At 42.3% G+C, this 23,986-nt stretch overlaps 1 protein-coding gene across 3 annotated transcripts in view; it reads right to left on the bottom strand.

The window, feature by feature from the left end:
* ATP11A (ATPase phospholipid transporting 11A) overlaps positions 1–23,986 on the bottom strand; it is a 146,193-nt gene that overhangs the window by 33,510 nt on the left and 88,697 nt on the right. For all 3 annotated transcript variants that reach the window (XM_019644806.1, XM_019644808.1, XM_019644807.1), the window contains exons 5-16: positions 23,802–23,909; positions 19,532–19,660; positions 16,947–17,050; positions 16,403–16,453; positions 13,290–13,354; positions 12,546–12,627; positions 11,134–11,284; positions 9,837–10,034; positions 6,794–6,967; positions 5,399–5,562; positions 3,449–3,520; positions 3,052–3,125 (exon numbers count right to left, since the gene is read on the bottom strand). In XM_019644806.1, the coding sequence (XP_019500351.1) occupies positions 3,052–3,125; positions 3,449–3,520; positions 5,399–5,562; positions 6,794–6,967; positions 9,837–10,034; positions 11,134–11,284; positions 12,546–12,627; positions 13,290–13,354; positions 16,403–16,453; positions 16,947–17,050; positions 19,532–19,660; positions 23,802–23,909 (1,372 nt within the window). The remainder of the gene's footprint in view (positions 1–3,051; positions 3,126–3,448; positions 3,521–5,398; positions 5,563–6,793; positions 6,968–9,836; positions 10,035–11,133; positions 11,285–12,545; positions 12,628–13,289; positions 13,355–16,402; positions 16,454–16,946; positions 17,051–19,531; positions 19,661–23,801; positions 23,910–23,986) is intronic.

Here is a 23,986-nt window from a genome sequence, read left to right as displayed (position 1 = left end):
ATTCTGGAACAATAATACATTTTTTTCCTAGGAAAATCATGGATGACTCATGGTAACGGCTTGTAAATGGCTTAAGTTTCCCACTGTCTCAACTTGTCAATTCCTCTATCCCCACTTGAGACATGGGAGAAGTTCAGCCTTAAGACTTGGGTGAGGAGAGGCTTCAACATAGAAATATCCAGAGTACAAGGCAAAATTTAATCTGCAAAGGACTAGAGCCAACAGTATTTGGCACCAGCTTTAGATTCTGCTTTTCCAGCTTTGTAAACAAGCAAAAAGCTCCTCACCCAGGGCGGTACACACACAGGTGATGTTATAGTAACTTAAAGTATTGCACAGGTGGTGTGATCCTAACCTGTAGCAGCACACACAGGTGGTATAATCCTAACCTGCAGCAGAGGGACTGAGGCTCAGCTCTGACAGCTATAGTACACTTCTCAGAGAAGAGCCCTCAGAAAGAAATGCAAGGTATTAACTGGCTGCAGTGGCTTATGGTCTCCAGTATCCCCTAACGGAGTCAACCCACCATTAAGCTGTAAAACCAGGGCAATTAGTGTCATCTCTGGGGATGTGCTACTATTTAGAGAACAACTTGTTGAATTAAATATTCAAGCTCCTCTTAAAATTAATTGATGGAGTGGCCAGTTCAGAAGGCAAGGCATTCCCCCTCATAAGCCCGCAGTTCCTCAATGATGCCTTCAGAAATATGGAGACATCTGCTCAGGGCAGGGATATACTAATGATGTGAATGCCTTGCGCATAAATTCTTAATGTGACCCAGCTCCTAGTCAAGCTTTTGTGATGCCCCCCCCCCCTTTTTTTTGGTTATATGTTTATAGTCACAGGATGTGATGGCCCTTTTTGATGGTAAATGGAGCTTGTTTATGAAGGTTCCGGGTATCTGTAACCACGCAGCTCAGAAGAATGAACAGGCATCTGTGGGGCGGGTCACTGATGCATCACTTCCTGAGACTGTGGTCAATACTTTAGGCTTGGGAACTTTCCCTTAGGCCTGATTCAGCTTCTAGGCTTCACATTTCTAAGGGCGGGGGGGGGGGGGGGATCAGAAGACAAAAAGATTTCCACAATTCAGTGTCTTTCTTCTGGATAATTTTGAATAGCTTAACCTCTCAGGAGAGTGCTTCCTCAGTGCACTGTGGAATAACTTTCTGCACTTGGGCAACTGTTAGCACATCTGGATTTCATTCAAATGCCATGGGGTATATGCTTTGCATGTCCTGCTTGTAGGATCACTACAAGCGAAATCTCTGTATCCATGTGTATGTGCAGCGTTTATATATTATGAATTATTTTGTGTCCCATGACACTTAGTGCAAGTGTCATTGGCGGAGCCTGCTCGTGTCTAACCTGGCTTAGAGGTGTGAGAGCATGCAGGTAAGAGAACTGACTCTAAGACAGTCAGCACGGTTCCCAGAGCAGCCAGGGTGACTTCACAAGACTCATTATTCAGCACATGGAACTCAGCTCCTTGGAAAATTACTCACAGGATGCTGCTGAAAGATAAGCCGTCAGCAACCTCACAATGCCTTCAACGTCTTAGAAGAGAAAACAAAATATTGCTGGTTCCGTCAGAAGAAAGCCAGAATGGCTCTGGTTAAGAAAAGCTACTTTGTTTACTTCCCATTGAAATCAAAATCTCTCAGCATGAGTGTTAGATACTGGCTGACATAAAATTCCTCAACATGCCCTCAGATCACTATTGTAGGCTGAGTCTATTTAGTTCTGGTGTAGTGACTGTATTTGGTTGTTCACTAGGCAACTTTCCAAAGAGATAAGCACAGCCTGGTATTGCCTGGTTTTAAGAAACCAAAAAGAATAAGATCCCATGTCTCTTGATAAAATGACATTTTGAAATTGTGCTAAGGGCCGGCTGAGTGGCTCAGTTGGTTAAGAGCTCGCTCAAGAGTTTGAGCTCTGAGCAACAGTGGTTTGAGTCCCGGCCTGAGCTGAGCAGCTGCTGCACTGCCAACAGGTGGCAGGATGGCTCAGCTAAAAAAAAAAAAAAAAAAGAAAGAAATTGCGCTAGTAAATTGAATTTAGGAATATTTACTGAGCACTCAGTAGGAGTGTTGTGGTGAGTATATTGCTGAGAAAAGCGTAGGTTCTGCATTTAGGATGCTTTTAGTCTAGCCAGGTCAGGAGATAAACAAACAGCTCGTCTGACTGAGGCAACTAGGAAAGTATTCCTAATTAGTTGTTCTTGGAAAGATACAAACAAGCAAGAAGGCCTTCCAAGTGGAAAAGTCCCCACCAGGTAGTGGGCCTCCAGGTGGAAAAGTCCCCACCAGGTAGTGGGCCTCCAGGTGGAAAAGTTCCCACAAGGTAGTGGGCCTTCCAGGTGGAAAAGTCCCCACCAGATAGTGGGCCTCCAGGTGGAAAAGTTCCCACAAGGTAGTGGGCCTTCCAGGTGGAAAAGTTCCCTCCAGACAGAGGGCCTCCACATGGAAAAGTCCATGCAGTACACATTTGGGGGTGGCCTGGGAACGAAAGCTGGGAAGGCAGTTCAGGGCCCCAATGAAAAGACCCAGGAGAGGAGTGGCTGGCGATACAGAACAGGAGCCCACAGGCCCCAGCAGGGACAGTGTAGTGTGCACACGAGGGTCCTAAGAAGACTGATGTGGTAGCAGGATGATAGAAGGCAGAGACTGCAGGAGAGAGACCTTCAGAAGCAGGTGCTGTGTGAGAAATGAAAGGTGGGAGATGAAGAGTCACTGTGGAGACAGACTCTGTAGGACTTTAGTGGAAAGGAAATCCGAAGGTGACTAAACCTGCCAGCCTAAGGTGCCTCGGGGAGAAATGGGAATGTGAGGTGCTAAGGAGTGAGGTCACCTGTAGCTGGTGTGAGCAATTGTGTGACTGCACTGGGTATGAGGGATTTTATGGCCTATAGTTGGTTCATCTATGTTTTCTTGTTTTGTTTTGTTTTAAAAAGAATAAATGGTTAAATCCTTAAAGCTCCTATAGAATGTAAGCATCAGAATAAAACACAACCACAATGTATAATTTAAGAAATCGAAAGAAAATTTCTACCTGTAGCAGATTTTACAATTACACTCATTCTTCTTCTTACTGAGTCAAAACTCAAAATTTCCAGCAATTCAAACCTGAAAAGGAGATTAAAACTTGTTTTTAATACCCATTTGGCTCCTTATGTCATGAAATCTGGGTATTTATCAGCCTTTCCACGGCTGAGTGTCTGGGGTAGTTCCTCTCTCCTCCATAGACAGTCCTTAAAAAATGGAAAAAAATCACCTCCCCCCACACTCTCCTCCCACCTCTCTCTGGAGGGTATCGCTGTCAAACAGCTCTTTGAAGGAGGAATCTGGGAAGAGTACAGAGAATATTTGCTTTTTCCCCCCAGTGAAAAAAACTCTATAAAAACGATTCTTTATTACCATCACAATTTAATGTAGTGTAGTATCCTTACCTTTCAATGTCATTTTCCCTGTTTAATATCTCCATATAATTGTCCTTTAGTCTTAGGTATGTAAAACCAAGTCTGCAAAGAAAAGGCAAATCCAGCAGTTAATCTGAAATTCTGATATCCTCCTTTCATAGAATATTTCTGTTTTACATTTGGAAATGCTTTCCCTTCAAAAAAGAAATATTTCTGGTAAAAGAGAGAGAGTGAACTAAATTATAAACTTAGGAAATTTATTCACTATCTCAAAAAAATTCTCCAAGAACCAACAGAATTTCTGACTTAGCCCACCTTCTCAAGTACCATGTTGATGAGGTACACTGGTTTTTTTCTTCTTTTTTATTAGTTTCAGGTGTACAAAACAATGCAATAGTTATTCCTTTCACCCTCACAAAGTGACAACCCCCCTCTCCTCTTGACGAGGTACATTTTTATTGGAAGGTATTATATTAATGGGTTTCAGAAAGACAATAGCAGGTCTGTGGATTAGTCCCTATCTGTACTGACCCATTTTTACTTACTGATCAGTAGGGGTTGTTTAGTAGAGGTTATATGTCTAAGAGTTAAAAGGACACAGAGAAACTGTTGATCTCCAGACCAATTCTCATTTTACTTAGACGGACACTACAGCCCAGAACAGGCAGCCAGTAAACAAACGTCTGCAGAGCACTTAACCTATGATACACTCATCCACCAGCATACACGTCAGGTGCTGTGCAGGCACGTGCTAGGAGTGCTAGGAGTGCTAGGAGGAAAGGGGCGTGGCTTCTGGATTCAGGGAGCTTATGGATAATGGGAGGTGGAAACCTAGCATTTTAATACGGCACGTAGCCATAATGGTATGAAGTCGCTGTAACAGCATGGAGACAGAGCACCTACCTGACCCAGGCCGGAGTTGGTAGGGTAGCTGAAGAAAAGGCTTCTTTCTTGGAAGGTGAATCTAGAAGGATGGACAGGAATAGCCTGCCCTAACTTCTGATACTTATGCCTGAATGTGGCTCAGTTTCTGAACTCTTGTTTTCCAAGAAGAGAGAAATCTAGCTTTGAGAAATCACTCCTATGCATGTGTGGATTTATAGATTTAATCAAGGTCCATAGTGATACAAGTTATATACCTGAAGTCACTATTCAAATTGCATGGGAATCACATGTTAGTTTACTCAACAATAAAAACATTGTTCTAATCAGATGTGAGGTGTTCAAAGTCCACTTATCAAAGACAGTGAAGAGTGAAGATTAGTACCTTTAGTATTAAATTAGAACGTAAGCTGTGAGAAGTGGAAAAACATTTCCCTGACTTGAAATTATGTCACATTCTGGAATATATAAAGGGTTTTTCTAAGTTTGCTTAAAATGTCATGTCATGAGGCAGCAAGAACTCCCAATAAAAGATCTTGAAGGACGGTGCAAGAAGCACATAGAATTAATACGAGAGGATACAAAGAAAGTGAAGCTAACAGTAAGAAAACCCCAGCATGCCAGCTCAATTCCTTTCCATGTTGTGAGTGAGACTTTGGGAAAGTTACTTGACACCTCTGGGCATCAATTCTTTAGGATGGACGAGGAAGACTTGTTATAAGGGTGTCTAAGATGGTCTGCATCTTTATGAGCCTGTGATTATTGAGAATGGCCTCTAACTAACACATCACAGAAGTGAGGAAGAAAAACTACCCATATGCGATAGTGATCAAGACTCTGGCAGCTGGTAACAAGCTGCTTCCAACACCAACGGCAAGTGTGTTCAGGACGGACCCACCTCCACCAATACGGAGGTTGAAGAACACCGAGCACAAAGGCAGTGCCTGCTCAGCCCACCCCTCAGCAAGCACCCCAGGCACAGGAAACTTCCAGTAGGAGTCCAGGAGGAGTCCATGGTGGGGGTTGAAAAGGGCTCCGAGACCAGGTCAGCACACCCCTGTCATCTGATACCAGACTTGCATGCAGCCAGAGACGTACCTCTGGACACCCTCGACTAAAGCCACCTCGTCAGGTGAGGATGATATGTACACACAGGATTTCCCCGAATCTGGTGACTTCCTCGGCCCGTCCACGTCATCGTCATCTTTCACTTGAATGGTGTGGCACAGACAGAGGGCCCGGAAAAAGAGTTCTTCTCGCTCCTATAAAAATGCAATACAAAAACCCATGTGTCTATGGCATAGCAGTTTAAAGTCAAAGGAAAATAAACAGGAGATAATAAACAATGAAGCAGGACGTGCAGCTTTTAAGGGTTAGGAAATTTTAGTTTTGCCTTTGGTGGTCAGGAAATAGAGTGTAACTGTGGCTTTTGTTCATTCTTGAGCACTTCTGCAGTAATTATGATCAAGACCAATGGGCTAAGAAGACTGAAAGGAAATGAATGTTTAGTGAGGTGAGATGGTGGATTCAAGGTCACAAGTGGAGAACACGGGAGTACTGAGCCCCGGTCCAGCTGAGGCAGTACTGCAGGGCCTCTGGGAGCCTTGATTCCCTTCCAGAAAGATTTCCCAGGGGTTCTGGGATGCCAGCGTGGCTAAGGAGGGCAAGCTGGGCTGGACTGGCATCACATGTGCCAGGTGGAGGGAGTTCCAGCAGGTGGGAGGAGGGTGCAATGTCTGTGAAACACCTCAACAAGGCAACTGACCACCTGCTCCTCCCCTCTGAGACTGGGGTGAAATAGCATTTTCTGTATCAAAATCACCGGAAGTAAGTGTAGCTGGAGGTATGGTGCACATGGTCACAAAAGGCTGTCACAACACAGTCCACAAAGGCAAGCTATTCTTGGTGCCCTAGGCAACTCCACACAGGGCTCTGCAGCCACCAAGCTTTCTGGAATGGTCTCCTGGCTGACCACTCATGAGAGTCACGGCCCCCTCCTGGAGATGCTGAGATTTGGAGCCACAGTACTCAGTGTGTGTGTGCACCCACATGTGTGTGCATATCTATGTGTGTCTATATGTGTGCACACATATGAGGGTATGTGTGCATGGGGTGTATCTATGTGTGCATGTATATATGTGTGAATGTGTCTCTGTATGTGCATGTTTACGTGCATATGTATGTGAGCTCACACATGTGTGTGAGCAAGTGCACATGCAGTACGCAGGCTACTTTGGCCACAGCCCACCATTTGCCTCTCTTGTCCACATTTTTAAAGCTGTTCCTAACATGATGTGACTGGCCAGATTCACTGGTGGGAAATGGTGGCATCTCACCATTCTTCTCACTCCAGTCTCCAGAAGATTTGTGTCTTTTTCCTGGATCCCAGCACAAGAGATGACACTAGGCTATCTTGTGAACTGGGGTCCCTCAGACAGCATGGCAGTGATGGCCCCTGAAGGGAAAACGCCTGCTGGGAGAGCAGCCACCTACCCTCCCACTGACGCCTGGGGAAGAGTCAATCATGTCGATGCCGGAAGCACCAGGGAGGACCTGCCCATTGCAGATGACGTGCGGCACGTAGACATGGCCCTCAATGCAGCACTCCTTGAACTCCATGTTGTTCTCCGTGAGGGTGCCGGTCTTGTCTGTGAAGATGTACTCCACCTGTGGGCACAAGGCTTGGCTGGGTGGTGCTGGCCAGGAATTCGCTCGGCCTCCTCAGAGAGGGAGAGCGGCTCACTGCCTCAGACCCCCGGGGCAGCCATGCTTCCTAACATTAACGTTTTCCACACGAAATGGACGTCTATAGGTCTCACCCCAAACGTCCTCCTTCACCGGGCTGAACTATATGCGTGCTGGGCGAGCCATCCTCTCCAGCTTTTGAGTGGCTACCAGCCTGACTCAGGAGGTGGAGGGGAGGCCTTTGCTCACACCAGAAAAAAAGGTGGTTTTACGTTTCTCTGGATGCAAAGCACAAAGAACGAGGTGATTCAGTCGCCTCCCCGTGGATGGAAATGCTGGGTGGAGCCCTGGGGGTGGAGGCGGGGGAGGGGAAGGAATCAGACCTAAATCTTACATAACAAAAAAATCAAGGATATAGATAGGATAAACTTATTCTATAAGGTCTAGGAGGTCAAAAGTCACAATACCATTCAAGGTTTTGAAGATAAAATTCAAACAAAAGAACAAAACAAATTTCAGATAGAAAATCGTGAAAAGGGTTAAAACTATACCTAATTTTAAACCCTAAATTTAAATAAACTTAGGTTACATATTCCTCATGGAGAAATGAAAGAAGGTGCGGAATTCTGGGACCCATGTAACACGGTGGGGAGGCTGTTGGGAGCGCGTGTGCCTCCTGTTGTCAGAAACCCGCTGGCCTGTGGGGCGAGTGTGCTGGGGGCCCAGTGTGCCCAGTCCAGGCTCAGTGTCTCTAACACATATTTCTAGGAGACAGAAATGAGGTAGAGTTTAAAATGATAGTACAGTACTGCAGTGTGGGAAGCAGAAAAGACCTCTCATCAAACCAGCTACTTGTTTTTCAGTGTGCCTTTCACTTAGGTCTCTCAGAAAAATGCCCATTTTTGTCATAAATCCCACAGCAGAAAATGCCTTTCCATGTGTGCTGAGTTCTAACAGGTAAATTATAAGTAGAAAGCAGTGCCCTCTGAATTTTTTTTAAAACAAGCTGTCATCTAAACACTTGCCCAGAACTCTGTTGAGCCTCTCTCCCCATGATCTGGGAAAGCAGTAGCATGAATAAAGTCTGAATTCGTGATTACTGCCTGCTGCAGCTGGCTGTGTTGTTTGAAGTGGATGACACCCGACTTTTTTCAAAGTGAGGATCCACAATCATAATGAACATGTCACAATGTCTCCTCCTCTACAATAAGCCTTTCCACGAATCTTTGGAGCACCTGTGTTATAAAGTCATTCTTAGATTTACTCTGAGAAAGAATAATTGGCTGCACTGAATATCACTTTACATTTTTCTTGTTACAGAAAAAAATTCTTTCCTCCACAAATTTCTCAGGAACACACAAAATATACCATGTATGATTGCAAAGGATATGAAACCCAGAGGTAAAAATATTCTAGTACTGAGCAATCAAACTATGATTTGTGCACTGCTGAAGGAGACAGTGTTCCTAGAGGAATGCATTAAAAGCCAAACTCATCAACAAGCAAAATATTATTTTTTAGTAACAAATATCTTGGACCCGAGGGGATGAAAGCAGTATGTGTTCATGAGTATAACCACCTATTTTCAGACTGCTGTTTTAGGGCCACGAGGGAGCAGATTTCAGCTACTAGTCTAACAGAGCTCTGTTTGCAAAAATACTCCACAAAATTTCTTCCTGTTAAAAAATAAATAAATAAATCCACATTTACCAAATGTCCTTCCTGCAACATAAAGGCTGGGAAAGGGTTAGAATGGGGGAGGGTGGGAAGGCTCCCACTAAGGGCCAGAGGATCAAGGCAAGGTCAGCAGGGCAGGCCTCTCATTAGCTGAGTTTGGTGTCAGGAAGACCAGGGTGGGCACGGGCTCTGTCCTTCAGCCAGTGATCCTGGTTGGCAATGGCTCCCACCCATGACAGTTCCATTAGACCAGCGGCTCTCAACCTTCCTAATGCCGCGACCCCTTAATACAGTTCCTCATGTTGTGGTGACCCCCCAACCATAAAATTATTTTCGTTGCTACTCTATAACTGTCATTTTGCTACTGTTATGAATCGTAATGTAAATATATTTTTGTTTTCCGATGGCTACTTAGGCGACCCCTGTGAAAGGGTCGTTCGACCCCCAAAGGGGTCACGACCCACAGGTTGAGAACCGCTGCTTTAGACACTATGGCGGGTGCCTCATTTCCATTATCCCATTTAATCCCCACTATACCCTGGCAAGGTAGGTACCTAATATTACACCCATTTTACAGACTGAGAAGCTAGATGTGCAGAGAGCTCAGGCCACCTGTCTCAGGCCATGCGGTTGTGGAGCAGGACTTCAATGTAGGTATTTTGAGCTCTGCAATACAGCAGGCTATTAAACTCCTGGAGGTCTCACTTCGCTCATCTTTATAAGGGGGGTAACTTCCTCTCCGTGAGAACTGAGAAGGAATCAGGCATCAAACCCAAGTGCCATGCCTATGTCGTAGGTACTCAATAAATGTTAGCGCACTTTTACCTCTTCACCCCAGTACACAGCGTTAAAACCCAGAATGAGTACCACTTAGACCATGGATGAGCTTATATCAACCCATCGATGCAATCAGTTTTGTATAACTTGTAAATATAAAAGCATTACCAACTGTCATACAAATAAAGTAAAAAAAAGCAAAAAAAACTGCTGTTGTCTTTCACCAGGTATAGGTTATACCTCTCTACCTGAATTAAAATGAAAAAGTGGTCATTTCACCATCTGGACGATTTGCCTTCATGATATGAATCATTTAGAATTGAGATACCTGGGAACATAAAATGGAGGGACTCAATCGTCAACAGATTATAAAAGACAATTCAGGAGACACACTGACCTGTCCTAACTCTTCGTTTAAATCCGAAGTGTTAACCAGAGGCCCTTCGCCCATTTCCTCATCAAACATTTCTTCATCCCAGGTGATGAAATACGAGCCGAAGAACTTCTGCATCTCCACGGTGACATACATGGACACGGGGATGATGTAGTTGAACAGAACCATGAAGGCCAGGAAGTCTGTGAATGCCCTGAGAAACTGAGAGAACGCTGCATTATTCCCCGTGCACCAGCATCACGACCGTTTAAAACTTAGGCACAAATTACACAAGTGCAATTTTGAAATACAAGTATTTAAAATCCAAAGATAAGGCTTATTTGGCAGTGGCAGCAGCCATTGGTTCCTTGCCTATCATGATTTCAGTGCAGTGATAGGCCTCAAGCCAGGAGCAGGCCAGCACGCCTGCTCTGCAGTGGGGTAAGGATTAAGTCACCTGTTTGACAGGCACACTGTAAGGAGACAGGAAGCCTCCCCAACTATATAGGCCAGAGGGAAACTTTACATTTTGAGTATTCCAAGTTTCCTTTGAGACTCTGACAAATGACCAACTGACTTGGTAATAACATGTAGATACCAAAAATATCAGTCTGGTACAAATGATTTTTCTGTATAGGTCTGTCCTTATTTTCAATTCATTTAGTTTTATGGGGGGCGCAACTGAACACAGGAAAGAAGTAGGGACCCTAGTCTGGATTTGTACAAAGCCTCACTCTGTGCTGAGTGGACATTGGTCTGGGTTTGCACATGGCTCAGGTCTGGACTCTGGGCCCAGCCAGAAAACTGTTTTAAGTAGAGGAGATTCAATCAAATTATTTCAATATACTGGTTGGGGGAAAATACTTTCAATAAACATGGCCAACTGAACGGGAATCCCCTTAAGGAAAAATGAAACTAATTCTTACCCTAATTTCCATATAATTGAGATTCTCCTTTTTTTTTCATATACTTACCATAAGCAAGTACCATGTATCTCACAATCATCAATGAGCATTCACTGAGCATCCTCTAAATATGGGACACTGCACTGGGTTTTGGAAACACCAAAAGCATTTCAGGTGTATCTTTATGAATTTACAATGGGAACCAATATCTTTCCAGACTTATATATTCAAATATACAAAGAAGGTAAGAGCAACCAGTGTATACAGCTAGAGAGGCAACTGGTACTTTCAATATCAATAATACATCGTAACAAAGATTTAATCAATCAGAACTTCATTATGTCCTCAAACCCCATTTTCAAAACAATGGCTTACAGGGTATTTTTGATCACTATAAAGGGAATCACTTTCCATACCAGGTTCCTCTGTCTTTCTGATTCAGTTTTCTGATTATACCATGGCTCATCTCGGAATGGTTCACTCTGCCAAACATATTTCAGGACTGTATTTATCAGCGCTTTACAGATTAGAATGCAGAGGTACACGATGAGGAATACATTCATTGATCTAAAACACAAGACAGGGATGGTTACTCAGTTATCGCTTCCTGAAGAATCTAGAGCTGTGCCTCATGTATCAAGATGAACACATTGTGAAGAAGCAGATTAGGAATGGCACAGTGAGGACTTTTAAAGACCACCCCCTCGCACCCACCCAATCAATTGACACAGTGAAAATGCAAGCTCGTCTCTATTGAGTCCACTCTGTGGTCACTGCTGTGTGATTCTAGAGGCCGCAAGGGAAAGAGCTAAGTAAAGGAAAAGTTTTGTAAACAGGAGTGAGAACTCCACACAACTACATTGCTGACATGGGTTTCTGCATGTCTAGGATTGTATCACTTAAGAAACATCCAGAAATCAATTTCTTCTAGCATTAAGCATCAACCGATGAGTTTCAAATTTAGAGATTATCACCACGAAGAACAGGGGGAGGGAGGGAAGTGAACACTGAGGAAAATGCTCCCTGTATAAGAAAATTGTTGAATCCTTAGCCAATGTCTCAGCATATTTTGTAAAGAAGGTGTGACTTTCCAATATCTGTTGATGAAACCTGTTTGTCAATGGAGACATCTGGAAACAAAGCATTCTTGCTTATAAAGAGCTGAATCTCCATTTTCATATTTGATGCAGCCATAGATGGACAGAGACCCAGGATCACATTTCGAGTTCAACTCACCAAGAGTGAGCAAGAGATTCCTTAACAGTCTTCCCCCCAAATTTCCAAGTAGAACGCAACTCTTTATTAAATAATTTGTAACTGCTCAGTGGCCCACTTCGAGTCAAGGATACACTTTAACAAGAGGCAAAGATAAGAAAATTCCAGGCCACGTTTTCTTACAAATTCAACTCTTGTTATTATAAAGATTTTACTGGTTAATAAAAGGGAGAGTCTGTTCTCTCTGCCAATGCTTTCCTTATAAAATACTTGGTATTCAACACCCTAAAGTTCAAAGTGACCCTATTTTGACCTTTGCGAGAAATGCTCGGAGGAGCTGCTGGGCATCTGCAAATGACTTCGAACCAGGACTTTGGAGTGTCCGTCCACATGAGGGAGCCATGGAAGTGGGCCGAAGATGTGTGGCCATGAAGGTCCCCACAGGTAAGAGAGTCGATCTAAATGACCAGCTCTCTTGTCTATCTAGACACCATGAAAGAATTGGTAATAAGGCCAAGAGGAAAATGGTTTCACATCTATCGTGGTTTGCAATTGTTTTAAGTCACAGATATTTTTTATTACACAGTTCAAAAAATGGGGCACTGAGCCTTACTTTTCTACAGCAGACCGTTTCTGGGATTTTGATTGGTAATTTAACGCCATCTTGGTTTCCATGCCCGTGTAAATAGCAACACCTATAAGGCAGAGGATTAAATGTCAGAACAATAACATAACTGTATTTCGCCTTTACATAGTAAGTAACACATAGCTATGGTGACAATGGAATTTTGGATAAAGCAAATCATATTTTTAATTTCACTAGGCTAGCCAGCTGTTCATAAAGAGTTGCACAACAGTCTAATTTCTTTAGACTAAAGAAATTCTTTTTTATTTCTTGCATAGAGAGCAAACTGTACTTTTTTAAAGTTCAGATTTTAATAAGTTGGGTTTTCCGATAATAGGACACACTTGTATATTTTTAAGTTGTCTCAATTTAATTAAAACATAAAAAATAATCCCACCCCCAAATGGGAGATACTAGCAAAGAAATACACCCACTAAAAGAAATTTGCTACAAATTACACTGTGTGAATTCTTTCATGGATTAACTTTATGTTTCTGAGTAAAAAATTATAGATACTTAATATGCAAGCAATATCCTCAGATGCCATTGCTTGAATGGATTTTGGTTATACATCAATACTGGTTTTCTTAGGCTGAATTATCTCTGCCATGAAGTCCACAGTACCTCCAAGCACAAGAAATGTGTTCATGGTACCACTGTGGATTTTAACTACTTAATGTACCCTTAATTTTAGAGGTTATTATTAAATAATTTACTGGTTAAAACATTTACCGAAGATTTTCTCGGTGTTCTTTAGCGTGGCTCCTCTAAGAAGCAAGTTTTCCGATCCTAATGGCCTGCAAAGGTAAGAATGACCACAAACAGGGCAATGGAGAAATTAGAGGGAGGCATGCTACAAAGTGAAAATCAATTCATTTGCCTAAGAGACTTCATTTTAAGAGGAAATCATCTAAATGTACATTTGCTTATATTTAGATTAGGAAAGCTATCCTGGGTCCATGTAAAAGTGTGTAGTCTTTGCCTGTGGGAGCATAACCTGCTCTGCTGGAAGAATTCTGCAGTTCTAGCTTTGCGACCACCTGCTATCCCGGTGCAGCACCTGTTAGGAATACAGGCTCCACGCCCCACCCCAGACCTACTAAGCCAGATCTGAAGGTTTTAGCAACATTCCATTAGCGATCTCTTGTGAGGGCGGTGGGCTGACAAGTGGGGTCTCTGCACCAGTGCCATCAGCAGCACCTGGTAACTTGTCAGAAGTGTCACCTTGTCAGATGAATCAGAAACCCGCTCCTAACTGGCCTCAAGTTTGAGCACTGCTGGATTGGAGGACCCCCAAAATGTTCTGGAAAATTGAAAGGGCGGTGTCTGTGACTCATGTGGCTTCCTCTGTTTATACCATATTCTCAGGGAGACCCAGTGCTTCTCATGCAACATAGTCGTATTTTAAAGATGAAGGCTGTGATGTTCTGTGTGCATTTATAAACATTGGCAGTCAAGTCCACAAAGGCCATCTAAATGCAGGTGGCCTATAAATCTGGAACAATCCATGCATTGCAATTTTGGGGGCAAAACGGGCGACAACCAAGGAATTTAGAAATCATTCATGTAAGAACAAGCTGCCCTAAGCACTCAACACTCACCAGTGAGCAAACAGGCAAAATCTCTGCTGGGGGCGGGGTTCATATTCTAGTGGGTCCCTTTGCTGAGCAGGCAATAATTTCTCCTCATTTCCCAAGAGTAAAAGAGAAACGAGAAGCAGAATTCAACCTTGCAAATTTTGCTATTGTCAGCACTCTAATGATTTCCTTTGGAAAGGAAAGGGAAAGAGTTGAAAGTGTTTACCGGAAGTTTGCTTTGTTTCTTTATCAGTGTATTTAACTTCTTTTTGCCATAGAAGGTGGAGAACCTACTGAATGCTATAAACTTAAAATGTGTTCAGTATATGTAGCTGACACAGCTCAGGACTGTGCCCAGCAGAAGACGAGAAAGAGGGGGCTGCTCAGAGCGGAGAGTTGCCTGGGACACACCTGGCCTGACGTGTGTGCCCAGGACTGACCAATGGTCTCCACTCTCATCCCTCAGCCTGACAGCCATGAGAGACAGAGCTCCCAGGGCTGCACGCTGGCTGTCTGGCTGTGTTATAAGTGCTGTCAGCCTCTGTGAGCAACACTCTTACCATTCATTTATGTTGAACGTGCTTATGAAAACAAATGGCCCCTTTAAAAAGTGGCTCGGGGAAGTCTAAAAATAATTTATTTTAAAAAGTACTTTGCTTCTACTTTGGATAAGAGGATGAAGAAATATGACCCTCAGTGGATTAAGAGCTTGGATATATAATTCATAACTGTCCACACCACAAATTTATAAACATCTTAAACTACCCAAATAGTGAAAGTCGGCTGAACAGTATAAATACTTAAAAAGTGAAACTAGAATTGCTATCAAAATACAAAACGTATTAGTAATGATCTTTTCAAGCGGCTCAGCATTAACCTTCATCTAAATATATAGCTGAAAAGCCTGTAGTGTTTACTTTTTCAAATTCATTCTATCAGCAACATGAATCGATCTAAATTTACTCACTTGTTCAAACACGAAGTCTCACAATACATAGAAATGCAGGTAATTTCTCCAAAGTCACTAGGAATTACCTGTAGATATGTATTTAGGAAAGACCATGGCAACGCCTCCATCAATTCTGAAAAGCACCTACTAACCAGCTGATGGATAATGATGATAAAATCATGCTAAAAAATACTCAAATTGTATCCTTAAAACAAGTCATTTCAGGAGGCTTACAAGGAGATAGCTCCAGAGACTTACATTTTAGTAACTATTTATTTTGTAGCAATTTTCCATTGAGTTTATTTCTACTTCTGGGCAATTTTCTTTTTTTTTAACACACAAAGTAATATCAGGATATTGGCAATTTGAAGACTGGTTAAATTGGAAGAAAACTAAACTCCAACAGTGGAGTTTACAAAAAAGGTCAATTTTGAAACTTAAATAAAGTCAATTTCTTACACTGGAGATCTTGAATACCTCGTCAGCAAAGAGCTTACTCGGATCTTGAAACAACGTCCAGATAAAAGATCTGGAGTCCTGGGGAAGCAGGCACAGCACAGACCCAGAGAACTGTGGGGCGGGTGATAGGAGATCACACTTGTACTGACCACTGACTGATTCTGGGGTACTGCTACCTCAGGGCCTCAGGGTTAGATATCTGATGGGATATGATGAGAATATTACTTGTCAACATTCTCCATGTGTGACTGACCTGAGCCTGCTATGACGATGTGGGTGAGCACGCCCACCTGTGATCTACACCGGTCACAACCAATGCCCCGGCAACCGGTGCCTATGTCCCCAGCTGAGTGTGGTCCTGTGACAGGCCCTGTGAGCCATGTCCCCTTAAGTCTAGATGAAATCTAGAGCCGAAAATGTGTCCCAGTAATGATTACGAGTAGATTCATACATTCCAATAAAATAACCTTCAACTTCATAGTTGAACACATACGAGTTTATAAATTATGATAGGGTGTTTCTAATGGGGGAACCACACTCTCTTCCTTTGCCTTGGAATTGCTAGATGGGCTCCTGATCTTTCCCTGCTGTGAGAAGACCCTCAGCAAAATCTTGTGAGAGAACACTTTCCATGAGCATCGTTAGTTTGGGAACATGTACAGCTGTATAGACAAGAGAAACCAGAAAACACTAGATACTGGACCTCTGGGAAAGCTGAATTCTACTCACACAGCCCAAGAGAACTGCAACAATGAAACACACTTATCAGTAAAAACAAACAAACAAACAAAATCACTTTTAATTTAATAATAAAGAGATGGCAATCCCCCAAAGTGTTTAGAAGAAGCACGGTGCCTCACCTCACCACGGGGTCATTCTGATCGTTGTAAACATTTATGCGGCCCACAAACCTGGCAACAGAAATGTCAGGTTACTGACATGGCAGCAGCACGGGTGGGAGAGACAGACCTGAAGTGCCCTGTCCTACACACCCACCTTCCTGTTTCTAAGAAATAAGAAAATGTGCACTCACGGCCTAAGATTCTTGACTCAAAAGTACATCGGCGTGTGGCTAAACCACGCCACTGTCCTCCCCTTTCTTCTTTAATACTTTCTGTTCTTAGTGGCCCGTGACTTTAACATGATTTTCCTTAAAATCACTTCCTCAAAATACAGAAAATTATTTTTTCTTCAACAATTTTAGTTCCATTAAGCCACTTCAAAAGTTTGTGTCGATAGCTACAGAACTAAATGTTGCTGGACTGTGAAAATATATTGAGTAACACATTTAACTCGGTCTTAACTTGTAAGCAGTGATTTACATTTTCTTCCACACAATCATGCTGCGAGGCTATGTGGGGTGGGCAGCAACAACAAGGCGTAGGGGACACGGATCCGGCTTACTTGTAGAGGTCGGGCTGGGGCTGTTCACACTCAATGGTAGCATGTAGGCCGTCTATATCTTCTTCAGTATGAAATCCCTTTGTGTCTTGAACTGCATAATGTGTCTACAGATTGACAAGAAATGTGAATTCACAACAAAATGAGCAACACAAATCTAGAGCTGGTACCTCCCATCCTAGGGCAGCACCAACATCAAACCTTTTGTGCATGTACGTAAGCCCAAGTACAAAGCCTGGTGAGTATATGAGAGAAGTGGTATAATAAAGAGTTTGCAAACATTAAAAAGTTACTCTATTCTATTAGGTGCCCGAAAGTTTTCTCATTCTTACCTAGTGTCCTCAACTCAGAACTAACAGCAATGCTGGGAATGCGTCTTCAAAACTGTCATGGTGATGACTATCAATTAGGAAACAAATCTTAGGAGCTAAAACGTTCCTTTTTGTTTATACAATGCCCTACTGTTTACAGAGAGTTGTTGTCAGCATCGGAACTGCTTTCGGGGAACACTGGTTGGGGTATATAGTAAGCTTTCTGCATAGCTACTCACTTAACCTGGACTCAAAGGCTCCTCCAACTTTACCTTTCATCAGAATCCCCTGGAGAGCTTGTAACTGACTCCTGGGCCCCACCCAGGATCATGTTAGAAATGCAATTCTCAGGCTCCACCCCAGTTTCTGATGTTGTGGGTCTGGGGTGGGGTTTGAGAATTGCCTTTCTAACATAATCCTAGGTCATGCTGCTGGTCTGGGACCCCATCTAGAGAACACTGGCCCAGGTAGTAGGGGTAAGCATGAACAGATCAGCTCGTCTTGGGAGGAGAGAGGAAAGAAACACTCATGCATGAGGGCCTAGTGAAGGAGAACACATCTCTAAATCTCCTCTTATCTTTCTCTCTATGATCAAATGTTGGACAAATAAAGTATGTCATAAATCAAAACAAATATGAGATATAATCAGGGTAGCAGCAGCAGCATTGATAACATTTCAGGGGGCATTATTGTATGTTGAGCACTTTGGGGAATTTTTAATTATACCCTCACAGGAGTTCCTGGAAGACAGGTCTGCCCCCAATTCAGGAATGTGAAAACTTCAAAGGTGTCAAATGCCTGCCCAAGGCCACACAAGCAGTAAACATGACAGTGCAGGAGTCCCACTCCCCTACTATGCTTTTAAGGAAAGGGCTCAGATCAATTGAGCCACTAAGCCAAACAAAAAGCACAGAAATGACTTCAGAGGGCTCTCATTTAAGTTGCTGAGCACAACACACAAAAGGCTGAAGTGGAACGTGGGTTCTACTATCTGCCAGTTCTGGACTAGGGTAACTACCATAAAATTTCACCCTGGAAAAAGCAATATACCTGGAGGCCTGGAGTATATCTTCACTAGTGAGGTAGGGATGTGTTTGAACTGCAATATCCCTCCCGTGGGAAAGTGTGCAGAGGGCAGCCCACCACCAACAGCGAGGGTGTACATGGCTCTATCTGTTTTGATTTATTATACACTTGATTTGTCCAACACTTGATTATTAGAGAGAAAGATAAGAGATTTAGAGATGTTTATTGTCAGGAAGGATGGGAACATGACCTGCCCACACTCCAGAGACCAGCAGCAGGCTACAATGAACACCTGACAACCAACTCAGGGAGTTCCATTCCCAGAATTGCCCGTGCTTACAGTTGATTGTGCCAGAATGTTAACTCTCTTGGGATGTGCTACATAAAAATTGTGAAAGTAAATGCCAAAAAAACCCCAAAAACCCCAAAACCCTCACGGGGCTTTATACAATGACATCATGAATTATCCATAAAAGATTAGCATATCTGGTAGTGTTTTAGCAAAGAAAATTTCTCTTTCTCACACTAGAAATTCTCTACGGCCATAGGTATTGCTAAAGCACCAATATAGAGTTGCAATTTTGTGATTGCAACTCTAATGTCTTAGAAATGGTTGAATCCACTGAGTCATGCTCACTTTTAGAAACTCCTTGGAAGCTTCAGATTTTTTAAATAATGAAGTCCTTAAAATTAATAGTGATATACTCTATTCTTTCATGATTGTTAATTAAAATTTTGTAGCATGAGCTACCAGTACAGAATTCCATACTGAATGCCAGTAATTAATTATAATTTCAGATAGTAAGATATTTTAACAAAAAGACACTCACTAACTTAACAGCGAGGCAAAATCCAGACTCATGTGTGACTTTTCACATAATTCCAGGGTAGTAAAGACACTAATTTTGACTAGTAAAATGAAAACTTTCAAAATTCCAACAATCTATGCATTATATGCTTAATTTGGTACCTCTGCTAAATGACGTAGCTAAATAAATAACATGATGTGATTTCTGTTAACCCGAGATGATGGTTTGTTACAGATACTGACAGTGGGAAGAAAAAAGGAGAAATTAGAGAGAAAGAAGCAAAAGTCAAAAAAACAATTTGCTGGCACAATGTCCTGGGTTTTTTACTGTAACCACTGAAAATACTGCATTTCCAAACATGATATAGTTTCTGGCCACACAAGCACAGATGAGGATGGAAAGTAAGGCCCTGTAATGGAGTCTCCAATAAAAAGCATGTTACTTTGTGACTTGATTCTCCATCTAAGCTGGCAGTTGTCACATGGCAGGTCCCATCTCCACGACTGCTGGAGAGGAAGATCAAGTCACAGGGGAAGGTCTCATCCTCCTTGACCATGACGATGTCCCCAACCTGCAGGACAGACAGATAATGCAATTAACTGAATACTGCCTCTGTGCAGCAGAGTTTTCTTTTCCTAAAGTATCAGTTGGTAATGACATATACCATCATGGCGTTTATTTATAGGAGGATATGTGGATGTTAATGAGACTCTAGAGAAAGATCATTTCCCAGGCCTTCTGCCCAAAGAGAGGACAGACCAGGTGATGTTTCAATGTATCAATTTTATATCCAGGAAGCATCTAAGTGCATTATGATTGAATATTTTGCAATGGAAACGTAGACAAACATCCAAACAGGATTATCTTTGATTCAGCCCAAACAGGATGAGTTCAAGTGTTTCATTAACCAGTCTGAGTGAAAATTATTACTTCAGTGTGGCACTGATATAAAACTAGGTGTTCTAGAAACCAGGTATGAGAGTTCTAAGAGCCGGCCAAAAACAGAACCAAGAGACTGCCCAGGTGACTCGAGCATGAGTAAGAATAAAGCAAAGGTAGCAATCATATTGCAAAATCTAAAGTAAAAGTGAGTCACAAAATGTTTGTCATATGGATTTTTAAGTGAGATGTAATCATCACAGTTTTTGTATCATCACCAAAAAAGGCATCTACACAACCTCACAGAAAGGCCCTTTTTCTCTGATCGTGACTTTGGACTGTGTGTGTCTGGAAGGTAAATGACCATCAAAACCCCACAAATCATGGTGACTAGCTAGTGGATTCAAAATCCTTCCCATCACTTGGATGGTCTTGCTGCTACTTGTAAGACACTCCCAGAATCAGGACATCACCATGCTTCTGTCTATACAAGTGGGGTTCTCTGTCACACCCCATTATGATCCCAGCTGCGTGTCTGAGAACTTAAAATTGGAGTGATTTTCTCCAAATAGACCTTCAGGTTTAGTGAAATTTCTATCAACATCCCAGCAAAGCACTTTGTAGATATAGATGGGCTTATTCTAAAATTCATGTGGAAAGGTGCAGGCCCTAGAATAGCTACAATAATCTGAACAGGAAGAAATGAAACGGGGGAGTCACTCTGCCGATGTGAAGGCTTACTATGCGGCTGCAGTAATCAGGCTTCACAGGTACTGGTAAAGGACTGGCACACAGGCCAGTGGAACAGAACAAAACCTTGAAACTGACTCACACAAATATGCTTACTGACTTTTTTTTTTTTTAAGCTGAGCCATCCTGCCACCTGTTGGCAGCTCAGCGGCTGCTCAGCTCGGGCCGGGAATCAAACCGCTGTTGCTCAGAACTCAAACTCTTGAGCGAGCTCTTAACCAACTGAGCTACTCAGCTGGCCCTGCTTACTGACTTTTGATGAAAGTATAAAAGCAATTCAATGGAGAAGGGACAGCCTTTCCAACAAATGATAACAGAGCAATTGGGTAGTCATAAGCAAAAAAGGAACTTTGACCTAAACCCCACACCTTATATAAAAATTAATTCAAAATGGATCATGAACTTAAATGTAAAATGTGAAACTATAACCTTTTAGACAAAAATACAGGAGAAAATCTCTCCATTGCAGAGCTAGGCAAAGAATTCTTAAGCTTGACACTAAATGCACAACCTATAAAAGGAAAAATCAATAAACCAGATTTCATCAAAATTAAAAATTCTGCTTTGTGAATACCCAATTAATGAGTTTCTGAAAAAGGACTAGTATCTAGAATATATGAACTGTCAAAATTCATCAGTAACGAACCAAATAATACAACTAGAAAACGGGTAAAAGACATGAATATTTTTTTTCACAGAAGAGGACATACAGATGGCATATAAGCACATGGAAAGATATTTGACATAACTAGGGAAATGAAAATTTAAACCACACTGAAATATCAGAATGTTTAAAATAAAAAAACAGTGCCAACACCAAGTGCTGGTGAGAATGTGGAGAAACTGGGTCTCTCACACATTGTTGATGGGGATGTAAAAAGGTGCAGCACTCTGGGAAATTGTTTGGCAATTCCTTTTAAAGCTAAAAATGAATTTACTCTATGACCCAGCAATTCAACACTTGAGCTTTTATGCTAGGGAAATAGAAACTTTATTCACCCAAAAAACCATACAGAAATGTTTATAGCTTTATCCATAATAGCCCCAAACTTGAAAATACCTAGATGTCCTCCAACTGGTCCCTTCCACACCATGGACTCAGCAATAGAAAGAAGGAGCTACTGATTCACACAACTCGGGTGAAATCAAGGGAATTAGGCTGAGTGAAAAAAGTCAGTCCGAAAAGGTTGCAGGCTGCCTAATTCCATTTATGTAATGACATTCTTGAAATGACAAAATCTTAGAGGTGGACAAATTAAAGGTTTCTTTTCTAATAGCCTCGAGCTCCCTCTGAAGGCCTGAGCCAGTAGGGCCCACGAAAGACGATGCCTAGCGTTGCAGGGACAGCCTGATCTTTCTCCCTTGTCTCCCGTAGTTGATTTAGAATCCTCTAGTTACAACAAGCCGGATACAGAACAGACATTTCCCACAGGAGATTGATGCATTAAAAATTCAATTTTCTGCTGGTAGACCCTGTTTAGATCTCCTTTTAAAGAAAGAGATGTTTATTAAAAGTTACAAATTGCCAGTTATAAAAATCGTTATAGGGATGTAAAGTACAGCATAGGGAATATAGTCAATAATATTGTAATAACTGTATGGTACCAGGTGGGTACTAGACTGATCAGGGTGATCATTTCACACGGTATATAAATGCCCAGTCACTATGCTGTACACCTGAAACTAGTATTGTATGTCAACTGTAAATGAAAAATAATTTAATAGAAAAATGCATGGAAGACTTTACAAAGGAAATACAGTCGTTCAAGGAAACTGCATTTAGGACCTGGGGCCTGAAGGAGCCTGTGAACATGTGTATGGGGTCCCCACAGCTATTCCCGTATCCATGAGGCCCGGCCATCCAGCCCCTCACCTTCCTGACTTTAGGACCACTAGGAAAATACCGCCAACCCAGGCTAACTGAGGGGAAGTTCATCCAGAATAACTAAAACACCAGGACAGTAAAATTTATAAAGCAAAGAAAATGTTTAAAAACTTAAAAATACATACAATTGTGTGTATACCACACATAATAACTGGAACTAGATTAACAAAGATGGCTTGCATGCTGATGACATGTGAACAGGCTTCCTGGTGGGTCCTGGTATCCTGGACCCCACCCTTCTCCTGAGACACCCACCGACCCTCAGGCGAACCAGGCTACCCGCCCCTCTTCACGGCTTCAGGGCAGTGCCTGGAAGCGGAGGCCTACTTTTCTGTCACTGTGCACAAGGGCTGGCGACATTCCCTTAGAGCAACTTCCCGATGGCCTCACCAAGATTTCTGGCCAGGGAATCAGCCCAGAGAGACAGTGAAGCTGCCAGACAAGGAGGGAAGGTGGGTGGGGGGAGAAGAGGTGTGGGTGGGGAGACAAGGACAGGAGGAGGTGACAGGAGAACGGTTGGGCTCTACCCATAGGCTCACAGATAAACATCACTCCATGATAAGCTGCACAAATCATATTTATCGTTTGTACACATATAGGTGCTTCTAAATGGCTAGTGAAGGTATGAAAGTAATCCACTTAAATAAACACACATTTAAAGATATAATAAAACATCAGTTATACTAATCCTTCATTGGAAAAAATTAAATGCAGCCTTCAGGGAGGTTTCTGACCCGAGTTCCATAAATTTCCAACTAGTGGAGTTTATATTAATACGATTTTGCCTTGTTCTAAAAAAGAAAGTTTTAGAGCGTTCCCTGTCTTGACTGGTTAGTCTAATCTCATAAACAACCTGGTTAGGGGTGCTGATAGTGGGGGAGTTTGTGTGTGGGGAAGGAACGGGAGATGTATGAGAAGTCTCTGTACCTTTTGCTCAATTTTGCTGTGAACCTAAACGTGCTCTAAAAAATAAAATTGGTTAAAACTTTAAAAATAAATAAAAAGTAAAAAAAAAAAAATGATAGTGGTAGAAACTTACCTAAAGTGAGAAATATTTGGCTGAGAGACTGGGCCTCTACCCAATTAAAAAAACAATGACAGATAACTGTTTTGCCAAAGAAAATAAAACGGTTACATTATTGTTGTTTTTTCGTTGTTATTAGTTTTAAACCAGTTAAATGTATCAGTTATTACTTACTCTCAGCTTTCGACTCTGCTTCCGAACCAGCTTGCCATGTTGGATGAAATGAACAGGACACTGGTTCATGGCATTGTCTGCTTTATGGCGAAGCCAGTCTTCATAGCCCTAAAAAAAAATTAAGAAAGAATCTCATGTGATAGAACAAGAGAATCATGGGGTCCATCAGCTCTGAACCAATCCCT

This window comes from Hipposideros armiger, unplaced genomic scaffold (genome assembly GCF_001890085.2).
Source record: "Hipposideros armiger isolate ML-2016 unplaced genomic scaffold, ASM189008v1 scaffold_91, whole genome shotgun sequence".
Taxonomy (NCBI): Eukaryota; Metazoa; Chordata; class Mammalia; order Chiroptera; family Hipposideridae; genus Hipposideros; species Hipposideros armiger.
The sequence above is the reverse complement of the archived record's forward strand: the minus strand, read 5'-3'. Positions and strand labels throughout refer to the sequence as shown.